Consider the following 11,377-nt stretch of genomic DNA (forward strand, 5'->3'; position numbering starts at 1 on the left):
CCTCTACGTATATCGCCTATTTAGTTTATATATTCACACATGAACGTGTGCACAGGCGGCTGCAATACTGCATGGGTACTAAAGAAGCTATTAAAGTATTCTATGCGCCCCAGCCCGCCATTTTGCTTAGTAACGGTCTCCAACTGCTTACAAGCAGCCGCCTCGCAATGCTTGAGTGACGCCCCGTCGGCCAATTGAAAACTGGTTCGGCTTTGGGGCCAAGCCAATGAGCGGCCGCAAACGGCGGTGGAGCCTTCCAGAAGGGGGCGAGGCAATGAGATCGCGTTTTTTTCGCCCATCCCTTTTTCAGCCAGCCGGCAGCGAGTTGCGCGCGCAGTCTCTTCTCCTTTCCCTCCTTCTCGGCAGCTGAGGCGAGATGGCGGCGGTGAAGGCGCTCAACCCCAAGGCCGAGGTGGCGAGGGCGCAGGCGGCTTTGGCCGTCAACATCAGCGCAGCGCGGGGCCTGCAGGACGTCCTCAGGACCAACCTCGGCCCCAAAGGAACCATGAAGATGTAAGGGTGGGGGAAGGAAGAGACGGGAGGTGGGGTTACCCGGCGTGGCATTCAGGGGCGGAAGCGGGGGGGAGGGACACGCGGCAGGCGAGTGTGAAGCGCTGCACGCGGGTCTGGCGGGACCTTTGTTAAGGAGGGTAGGACTAAGAGCATTTCTAGTCTCTCTTCCGGCCAGAATATTATTGGCCTACGTTGGGGGAATTGACTTGCGGAACTTGATGCCACTATACGGTTATTTTAGATGGCTTTCTTTCAAGGCTGTGGGGAGGTTGGACGGATCTATGGATGGGGGTGGGGAATTAAACATTGGGCGTAGTTCATCGCCATTGATTTCATTCGAAGACTTCCTGAGGCAGAGCACCGCCTTCATTTCTGTCTGAAGAAGAGTGCTCATGAAAGCTCCAGAGGTGTCATTGTCTTTGGGTCAGGGGACTGCTAGGCAGCAGTTGTGAGAACAGGGATGTTTAGTATTATGGAAAAACATAGGTGTTGGGAACGACATGGCAGCTGCTGATCAAACTGGGTAGTGCTGGCCTACTTGTGCGAACAGTCTGGCTCCAGATAAGGCAGTTTCAGTTTTCTATGATGTGCACTTGCCATTATTGTTCCTTGAGCTCTGCTTCTGATGCACAAAGGAGCCAGTCTGCCTTTTCCATTTGGTCACCCTTTACTTAAGCAGTGACCTGTATCCTTTCCAGACATAAGACTCTTGGGGAAGTCCAACCAACAACATAGAATGTGTTTTAATTTAGTGTGTATATATATATTTCCCCCCTCCCCCAGATCTGGTCTTTGTTTAGTCGCTCCCATTTTTGTCCTTTTTCTTCCCCCCCCCCACCCCCGCCAAAACCTGCTTTCTCTTGGTTTTCAAATGTTAGATGTAATGTTACTTCTGTTGTATATAACATATTTGCAGGAGTAGTTGTTTACAGCTCTGTAGTTGAAGACGGTTGGCTTGAGATGCAGCCTAGTTAGTTTTCCAGCACAAGTGGGCTATCATGCAGGTCTGTTAGGGCTGAAAAGGCAGGGGATGAGCTGGAGGAAAGCAGCAGATTCTGATACAAAACCATGGTTGCTCTCTCTCTCTGCATAACAAGCAAATGAGTGGCATCGGGGGAAGGGTTGTGAATTCAGTATATTCTCAGTTACCCACATCTAAAGACTAGAAGTTGATAGTTCTCTCTCTTTTTTAATCTTACAGGCTTGTGTCTGGTGCTGGAGATATCAAGCTTACCAAAGATGGCAACGTACTGCTCCATGAGATGGTAAGTCTTTTTCTTCAAGTGGAAAGAGTGCTGGATTTTCACTGGGAGGCCCTGGGATCAAATCCCCTCTCTGCTATAAAGCTCACTAGGTAACCTTGGGCTATTCTCACTCACTTCAGCCTACACTACCTCATAGAGTTGTTAGGATAAAACTGAGGAGGGAAAAACTATATGTGGCACCTTGAACTTGCAGAAAAGGCACAGTAACAGCCTGACACATAAAGCACCAAAACATTAATCATAGGAGTGTAATTTCCTCTCTCTGTGAGGCATAGATTTGAAGACAGAATACCTTTTAAACCATGTGAAATCTAGCTTAAAGATACTACCACTGGACTGTCTTCAGCAAACAGGAAACCATGCTTGATTTGTGAACATTGCTGTTAAGATGAGTGCAGCAGATTGGATGTTTTTCAGAGTTAATGTTTTCCTTTATATTGTTAAGCCTTTAACAGAAATTTAGACGCTTGTTGGTAGTGAGTTGTACGGCTGTCTCGGAAATGTCTTGCTCAGTCTTAAGAGGCTGTTCCTGACTGTTCAGGGGGAGGGCGGTGTCATGCTGCTGTGTGTCTATGGATGGGCCAAGTACAGCAAGGCTGATTGGGGAGCCCAGCAATAATGAGAAATGGATGGTACGGCCATTGCTCATTTCTTCTTGTGTTCCTCAGCAAATCCAGCACCCAACAGCCTCCTTGATAGCCAAAGTAGCAACAGCACAGGATGACATCACCGGAGATGGTACCACTTCAAATGTCCTCATCATCGGAGAGCTGCTCAAGCAGGCAGACCTCTACATTTCAGAGGTATGTCTGTGTAGTTTCTGTACTTACACAGCAAACAGTGAGCATTCAGCAGTCTATGTTTACCATATATTACTACCATTATGTTTTGGAAGCAAAATGTTAATTGTTGCTTACTCAGGTTGAGTTCCATTGCCATAGCAGTGCTGTCTTCATCCGAGTGCCTCTGCATAAGGGGGAAATGGGTGTTGGCACTTTAGTCTTGGAAACCAGAGTTTCTATTTTAACAAGGATGGATTCAACTGTTTGTAAGGCTGGACTTTCTTTTGTTGATATCATGTGATGCTTTGTGGCGTAATTGATTGTGGCAGCACACTGAGATGTTGAGCCTTCTAACACCCCAAGTTTGCACAGTGAACACCCAAGTGGGCTATGTAGCTCTTTTTGGCATAATTCTGTGCTAGAATAATCTGTACTTTACCCTCTACGTAGGAAAGAATATCTTTCCTATGTATTCAAAAGGACAATACAGTTTACATAGAATCATAGACATGTCATCTTGTAGCCAAGGTGATAAGCTTATCCAGAGACTCATTATTAAATTATCTTCTCCGTTTTGCCAAGTAAGCCACTAAAAGTGAGGAGGAAACAGTCATATACTTTTGTTTGTTCTTGTGTCAGGGCTTGCACCCTCGAATAGTTACAGAAGGGTTTGAGGCTGCAAAGGAGAAAGCCCTTCAGGTACTGGAACAAGTCAAAGTAACAAAAGAAATGGATAGAGAAGCACTGATGGACGTTGCCAGAACCTCGCTTCGCACCAAGGTGCATGCTGAACTCGCTGATGTCTTAACGGAGGTAAGCGTTCGGGTGGCTTCAAATTTTCTCCTTTCTAAGTAATTGTGCAATTTTCGTACTTTAAATGGGGAGGGGAGATGATGACCATCTGGGGAATGGGTAGAAGATGATGTTTTTATAAGACTCCTATTTCTTCCATCATCAGGCTGTAGTGGATTCTATTCTGGCAATCCGAAAACCAGGCGAGCCGATCGACCTCTATATGGTTGAAATTATGGAAATGAAGCACAAATCTGAAACTGACACAACGTAGGTACAAAACCTGTTTTTACAAGGAGCTTTTAGGCTGAACCTGGCTCTGTGCTGTGTTTCTGTCGTATTTACTCTTGTTTTTATTTCTATTTATTTTTGCTTTTTAATATGTTGTTCTGAATTGTCTTTGGGGTGGAAATGGCAAGATACAGCATTTTAGAATGAAACACAAAGTTAATGTGATCATTGTTGAAAGATCAATGATAGAACTGCATTGCATATTTTAACCAGCCTTCCCCAACTCAGTGGGAAACATCAGTGCACTTAGATAGCTGTTAGTCTGAGCTCTCTTTAGCCAAAAGACGAGCTTTAGGCAGAACTCTTTGCTTTATCAGCTCAGCCAAGACTGCATTTTACTCAAAGCAGTTCCACAAGGCATTCAAAACAGGAAAGAGAATGGAAATCAAACTAGAAATATTTGTTTGAGAGCATGGGTGAATTCTGCATTGGCTTTTATAGTAGCTAATGGAGTCAGACACCATGCAAGAACAAAGTTCCTGTCTTGGGCATTCCTAATGGCATGCTGTGTCTCGGGCAGCATGCCTGCATCAAAAACAGGTACACAGCTGAATTCTCCACTGGGCAGCAGGAGCCAGCATGGTGGGAGGTGCCTGTGGCTGTGTATAAGAGAACTTCAATTCCTAAGAAAAGCAAACCATTTTTTACCAGGTTGATCAGAGGGCTTGTCTTGGATCATGGTGCTCGCCATCCTGACATGAAGAAGAGAGTTGAAGATGCTTTCATTCTTACGTGCAATGTATCGTTGGAGTATGAAAAAACGTAAGTTTTGGATGGGTTTGCAGACCTGGATGAGGTGCTCTTAAGGGGGTGGGTAGGATGGGTGTCTTGTGCAGTGGTTCTTTAACAGTACTTCTCTGGTCTCAAGAAATTCTGCAGTAGTCTAGCTCTACAAGCCTCCAATTCCTCTTATGCTGCATTAAGCCTTGATCCATTTCTTGCCTGTTCAAGCACTGGTTACGTAGTTTTAACATATCGGCGTCCAGATAATGTGGTTGGTTGCTGGTTTTCAGAGAAGTAAACTCCGGATTCTTCTATAAGAGCGCAGAAGAAAGGGAGAAGCTAGTGAAAGCGGAAAGGAAGTTCATTGAAGAGCGAGTGAACAAAATTATCGAATTAAAAAGAAGCGTCTGCAAAGATACTAATAAAGGCTTCGTTGTTATCAACCAAAAGGTAAGATTAGAGGCTTGTAGTTTGACCTAACTGGCTGCAAATGGAGCTTTTTCTGGTGTGGCAAGCTTAGTGATGTGCAGATGTCCATGAATCCTGTGAAATGCTTTGAGAAGGTCACCTCTGTTTTGACTGATAATTCAGCATTTCTTTTTCAGGGGATTGACCCTTTCTCCTTGGATGCCCTTGCAAAAGAAGGGATTATAGCTTTGCGCAGAGCAAAACGCAGGAACATGGAGAGGTTAGTGCTTAGAATTAAAACTTGTACAGAGTGACCACAGAACGGCATCCATTGATTATTCTGCTTATCTCTGCTCCCAAAGAGCTGTACCCAAGCTCTGGGGAAATTGTGCAGGGCGGCCCTATGAGCTTCACTTCTGTAAAGAGCTATCAGCTAGAGCAGGGATAGCCGAACTTGCTTAATATAAGAGCCACATAGAACGGAGTCAGATGTTTGAGAACTTCAAGACAAGGAATGAAGGCAAATAGATGGGGGAGGAAGGGGGAAAGAAAGCAACGTTAACTATAAATGCATTCTCCAAGCTGACAGATGGGGTGGTGGGGGCTTTGAGAGCCACACAATATGTGTGAAAGAGCCACAAGTGACTCCCGAGCCACAATTTGACCACCCCTGAGCAAGACAGTTTACAGGCCTGTTGATGTAGTTTTTTGAAGGAAAGTGCTTCCAAGTCCTCTTCCTGTAAATCATCTGGCAACACCCAGGATGTATGCAGTACTGTTCAGTAGCCCAGCCTGGATTTCCTCCTTGCCTGACACAGAACAGAACATTGGAGGGAATCCATCCTGCGTGGGATATTTCTGCCATGACTGCAGTGTATACAGCACACTCAGTGATGCGTTTGGTCTTCAGTTTGTCTCCAGTGCTTAGCTTCCCTCCCGCCCCCGCCCCGGTGCTTTCCCCCCCTCTCATGTGTACCATATTCATCCGCCGTGTTCTTTGAATACTAAAGTTAATGTGACTTTTAATGGGAGAATGGTGTTATAAAACACATTGGAACTGGGATGGTTCCTCCCTCCCTCTGTCATTTGGGATTGTTGCAATGCTAAGAAATGTGGGCTCTCTTCTTCCCCTTCCAGGTTGACTCTTGCTTGTGGTGGTGTTGCTATGAATTCAGTAGACGACATCTCTGTTGACTGCCTGGGACACGCAGGCCTTGTGTATGAATACTCACTGGTAGGTGTAGAAACATTTCTCTCCTTTTTTGTTTGTTTTGTCACAGCTGGCTTCCAGTGGAAGCACTGTGAATCCAGCTATACTGTTGCTCAACGAATATGCGGGGTGAAACTTGTCAGCATTTTGTGGGATCAGCAATGACTATTAGCTCCCTAGATTCTTGGAAAAGAGTTGCAGTGGTTTTAAAATAGCGGCTGAATGGCAGATCAGCAGATGTTTTGTCAGCCACCCTTTTGGATTTTTTTCTGTTCCTCAATGAATTGGAGGAGGCAGCTCAGCCAGTAGCAGTATGCAATCAGTGGTCTGCCTTTGTATCTGCATCTGCGATGCTCAGGTGTCCTCTTGCTCCTTATCTTTGTACAGGGTGAGGAGAAGTACACCTTCATTGAAAAATGCGACAACCCTCGTTCTGTGACACTGTTGATCCGGGGCCCCAATAAGCACACTCTGACGCAAATCAAGGATGCCATCAGAGATGGGCTTCGTGCTGTCAAAAATGCTATTGAGGATGGTAAGTGAGAACATAAGATCAGGCCAGTGGCCCATCCAGTCCAACACTCTGTGTCACACAGTGGCCAAAACCCCCCCCGGCACCATCAAGAAGTCCATCAGCAGGGCCAGGACACTAGAAGGCCTCCCACTGTGCCCCCCCCCCCCCCCAAGCACCAGGAATATAGAGCATCACTGCCCCAGACAGAGAGCTTCAACAATACACTGGCTAATAGCCACTGATGGACCTCTACTCCATATGTTTATCCATTTCCCTCTTGAAGCTGTCTATGCTTGATTAGAAGTGCCTCCTGAAATGTCAGTAGTGCTGATACAGCTGGGACACTGTTTTAAAGGGGAAATGAATTTGTCTGTAAAACTGCTTGCTATCCATGATCGTGGTGCTGCACCATTCATGTTGGCAGTTGCATCGTGGTTACAAGATGTTAAGTATTTGTTTTAAACTGGCCTGCTTTCTGTTCGTGGAATTTCAAAGCAGTATACTATAGGAATCATCCCAGGAGGTCTCTTATCTCCTGGGTGGTTCCTCTAAATAAATGTATGTCCTCTTAAGTTTTTGTACTTAAAATGATAACTCCCAGCAGGCTGAGCCACTGAAGACTTCCACTATGCTCAGGATTGAATTTGTGCATAACAGAAGCCTTGTGTGTTTTCTGGGTCTCATGCAGCCAGTTTGATGATTGTGGTGTCCTTTCATAGGCTGTGTAGTACCAGGTGCTGGAGCAGTCGAGGTGGCTATTGCTGATGCTCTTGTGAAACACAAGTCCAGTATCAAAGGAAGGGCCCAACTTGGGGTGCAGGCTTTTGCCGATGCTCTGCTTATCATCCCTAAGGTATGAGACTTTGACAAATACTAATTCTCTTGCTCTGAAATGCAGGGGCTCGGGGGGATACAATACCCTAGAAGGGCTCAGTCTGAAAAGTGTGATGCAAGTGTGGAGTGGAATGTGAAATGCCTGATAGGCTTGTGCATATATTAGTGCCATCAAGTTGCAGCTAACATTGCATGGCATTGTGTGTAGAATAGCCAGGAGATCCTAAGATTGTCTGGCAGCCAGAAGTTCTAGCTCGCTTAGCATTACATACTACTAGGTGTTGAGTTAGACTTGTTTCTAAGGCAAGAGATGTTCAGAGGTGGTTTGCCATTGCCTGCCTCTGCATTACACCCCAGGTATTCCTTAAAGGTCACCCTGCTAAATACTAGAGGCTGACCCTGCTTAGCTCCCAAGATCTTACAGGAGCAAGCTAGCCTGGACTACCCAGGTCAGGATAAGTTTCAACTGACATGCAGCAACTCCATAAGATTTTCAAGGCAAGAGATGTTCAGAGGTGGTTTGCCATTGCCTGCCTCTGTACAGCAACCCCACCTGGTATTTGGTGGTGTTTCTTCTATATACTAACCTGGGCTGACCCTGCTCAGCTTCTGAGATCAGGCTAGCTTGGGCCATCCAGATCAGGACTGATGTATTTACATGCTTTAAACCTGCTGGTATCATGTGGTTTAGTTGTTTACAATGGACATGGAAAGTGACAGATTACTTGAGCAGTGGAAACAGTGCCAGTGAAGCTAAAGCATTTTGACTTCTTTTGATTCTGTCAGGTTCTTGCTCAGAACTCAGGCTATGATCCTCAAGAAACACTTGTGAAAGTTCAAGCGGAATATGCTGAGTCAGGACAACTCGTCGGTGTTGATCTAAACACTGGTAAGGGTGCAGAAAAGTGTGTGTGTGGTTTCAGGCTGAATAAGACTTTACAGCGGACTGTGATCAAAGCTAAATTGGACAATTGAAATGTTATTCATTTTACTGAGTAACTGCGGACCCCTTGTGTGTTAACGCCCCCCCTCCCCCCCAAACCTCACGCAAACTTTGAAAACAAGCAACCGGCTTGGATACATACCAGAGAATGGGCATATATCCTGGTTGACCTGCTGGTCTGGTTGCCTCCATGGAAATCAGTGGAACCATACTGAAGTGTTTTGGAGTGTGAACAGCTTCTGCAGCAAGTTTCTTTATTGGATAACTGAACCAAACCAAGCACAACAGTTGTTGAGAACAGCATCTCTTGTGATTGCAGGTGAGCCAATGATGGCAGGAGCCACTGGAGTCTGGGATAATTACAGTGTTAAAAAGCAGTTACTTCATTCATGGTAAGCTAAACACAAAGGAACTTTTAAATAGCACTAACTTAGAAAGAGGTACCATCTGTATTGCAGGCCAGCTGTTAGGCTGGTAGACGTGTGTGTGTGTTTCCTTTGGGGTAGTAAGTGTTTCTCTCTGAATTGCAAAAAAAGAAAGTCCCAAACCATCTGAGAACTCTGGACTGCTTCTAAAGGATGAAGGAGTGTGTGTAATGGTTGGGTTGAGTCCAACTGTACAACTAATATAAACTTATCTGTTTTTCTTTTTTTAGCACCGTGATTGCTAGCAACATTCTCTTGGTCGATGAAATAATGCGAGCCGGAATGTCATCTCTCAAAGGCTGAGCTCCAGTGAGCACTTGTACCCTGCATCTGTAAATCTAGTACAAGGCCATGTCCAACCCCTGCCCAGCATCCAGCTTCAGAGTAACAGGAGGAGTTGTCTCTTTACCTCTTCAGGAGCTTGGCCACCCATGCTTCTATTCTGAAATTGGTTACTATTTATTTTTTACATGCACTGAACTAGTACATCTGAAGTTACTGTCTTTCTACCCAATAAACAGTTCTGCTCTTGGCGTAGGCTGCAGCGTCATTTTTATCTGAGCTTTGATTTTAAGAGCGGTGTCTGTTGGTAGGAGGAGGTAGGGAAACCGGAGAGCCAATAGTGTCAGCTCAGCTTGGTCAATAAGAGCTTATAGAGCCTTAGTTCTCCATAATTTTTGTGTGTAACAGTCATGCCACAGCTGACTTTCTGTAGAAAGGAAGTGTTTTGTTTTCTGAGCTCTTAGGCCTAGAGAGGGTGGGTGGGTGGTTTAGAAGGGCATTTAAAAGGGTTTTTTTTTCTGCCATCCATTATTATTCTCCATTTGAGCATGTTCTTTTACCTGGCTCTGCCTGCAGGGAGATAGAAGTCTGGAAATGAAACACGCACTGTATTGGTTCTGCTTTCAGCCCTTAGGGCAGCATATGCAGTTATTCCCATGTCTCTGTGATAGGAGAGAGGGAAGGCCTGAGGTCACCCAATGAATGTCAGAGACTTAGATCCAAGACAGTCATTCTGGTGGTGGAAAGTGCTGTTAAGTCACAGCCGACTTACATTGACCCCTTATGGGGTTTTCAAGGCAGATAAACATAGGTGGTCTGCCATTGCCAGTCTCTGTAGCAACCCTGGACTTTCTTGGTAGTCTCCCATCCAAGTTCTAACCAGGATGCTAAGTCTGGATCAGTTCCGTAGGGCCTGCAAGACTACTCTTTTTAAAATGGCCTTTGCTTCAATATAGACCCCAAGACAGACAGACCTGCTGTAGACATATCCAGCCACCAAAATCTCACTGAGGAAAATCCGAGATATAGCACCGTAAATGTTAATTTTAATTGTTACTGATGGTTTTATTAATGAATTATGTATTTATCAAATTGTGCTGATGTTTTATTATAAATTGAATTTATATGTTGTGAGCCGTCCTGAGCCTGCTTCGGCGGGGAGGACGGGATATAAATAAAATGTATTATTATTATTGTTATTATTAACTTCCAAGATCTGATGAAATCAGGCTGGGCCATCCAGGCCAAGGTGCAGTCATTACCCTCCTGGTATGCCTAGGTTAGTATAGCTTTTAACTGGATTTGCTGAGAAAGGATCACTTCTTCATTCTCTCGTCATTCATCCAGCATGATGAGGATAGCAACAATCTTTTCTCTACCACTTTAGGACTGACTGATTTGACCTTGCAGTCCAAGGGACTCTCAAGAGTCTTCTCCAGCACCACATCTCAAAAGCATTTATTCTTCTGCACTCGACCTTCCTTATGGTCCAGCTCTCACAGCCATACATTACTACTGGGAATACCATCACTTTGACTATACGGACTTTTGTTGGCAGGGTGATGTCTCTACTTTTTATTATACTGCCCAGGTTCGTCATAGCTGTCCTCCCAAGGAGCAAACGTCTTTTAATTTCATGGCTACAGTCACCATCTGCAGTGATCTTGGATCCCAGAAATGTGAAGTCTGTCACTAATAACATGTCTTCCCCTTCTATTTGCCAAGGAGTGATGGGGCCAGATGCCATGATCTTAAGTTTTTTTGATGTTGAGTTTCAAGCCTACTTTTGTGCTCTCCTCTTTCACCCTCAACAACAGGTACTTTAGGTCCTCCTCACTTTCTGCCTTAGAGTAGTGTCATCTGCCTATCAGGTTGTTGATGTTTTTCCCAGCAATTTTAATTCCGGCTTGTGCTTCATCCAGGCCAGCATTCCGCATGATGTACTCTGCATATAAATGAACTTTAGGGTTAGTAATGCAGTTTAACAAATATGCAAACCATGCATCCTTCAGCCATGTTTGCTCTCCAGTTGGTTCCGTGGAGAAATTGTACAGAATGTCCATAGTACTGGGTTTTGTATGGAATTGGTCAGTAGCTTTAATTTCCTATGAAAGGCAGATGTTTCTACAATTCAGGCCAGCGTGTATCAGGTGCTACACTGGTGCATTTGATGGCAGGCTATCTCAGCAGAAAAGGTAAGCATGTCCTACCTCTAGGTTTATTAGGGCATTTCTAAGTAACAGGCTGGCTCTGGGATGAGAACCTCTTTAAGGCAAATCCACAGCTCCAAGCTATGGCTCAAGATTTAATTCCTGCATCTGTCAAAAGCATTGGGGAGCTTCTCTGTGGGGCTGAAAGAATGTTCCGTATCTCTGATGGGTCAGACCAAAGTAAG

General features: G+C 45.0%; 1 protein-coding gene and 2 non-coding genes across 3 annotated transcripts; all 3 read left to right on the forward strand.

Annotated features, from left to right (window-relative positions):
* Positions 1-284: 284 nt before the first annotated feature.
* On the forward strand, positions 285-9,237 carry CCT6A (chaperonin containing TCP1 subunit 6A). Its single transcript, XM_060258758.1, has 14 exons — positions 285-513; positions 1,715-1,778; positions 2,447-2,581; positions 3,200-3,373; positions 3,519-3,622; positions 4,295-4,405; positions 4,657-4,816; positions 4,972-5,054; positions 5,912-6,008; positions 6,372-6,519; positions 7,218-7,351; positions 8,119-8,221; positions 8,595-8,667; positions 8,931-9,237. Exons 1-14 carry the CDS (start codon positions 377-379, stop codon positions 9,001-9,003), a joined length of 1,596 nt encoding a protein of 531 aa, XP_060114741.1. The 5' UTR covers positions 285-376; the 3' UTR covers positions 9,004-9,237.
* LOC132587429 (small nucleolar RNA SNORA22) lies at positions 2,925-3,052 on the forward strand. Its single transcript, XR_009556437.1, has one exon. It is a non-coding gene; the product is annotated as a small nucleolar RNA SNORA22 (small nucleolar RNA).
* Positions 4,054-4,191, forward strand: LOC132587428 (small nucleolar RNA SNORA15). The gene has a single exon (XR_009556436.1). It is a non-coding gene; the product is annotated as a small nucleolar RNA SNORA15 (small nucleolar RNA).
* Positions 9,238-11,377: the final 2,140 nt, after the last annotated feature.

The sequence above is a fragment of the Heteronotia binoei genome, chromosome 18 (assembly GCF_032191835.1).
Source record: "Heteronotia binoei isolate CCM8104 ecotype False Entrance Well chromosome 18, APGP_CSIRO_Hbin_v1, whole genome shotgun sequence".
Classification (NCBI taxonomy): domain Eukaryota; kingdom Metazoa; phylum Chordata; class Lepidosauria; order Squamata; family Gekkonidae; genus Heteronotia; species Heteronotia binoei.

Coding starts and splice junctions, on each gene's coding strand:
- CCT6A (XM_060258758.1), top strand. CDS start 377: ATGGCGGCGGTGAAGGCGCTCAACCCCAAGGCCGAGGTGGCGAGGGCG. Junction 514..1,714: donor CCCAAAGGAACCATGAAGAT/GTAAGGGTGGGG, acceptor TTAATCTTACAG/GCTTGTGTCTGGTGCTGGAG. Junction 5,055..5,911: donor AAACGCAGGAACATGGAGAG/GTTAGTGCTTAG, acceptor TTCCCCTTCCAG/GTTGACTCTTGCTTGTGGTG.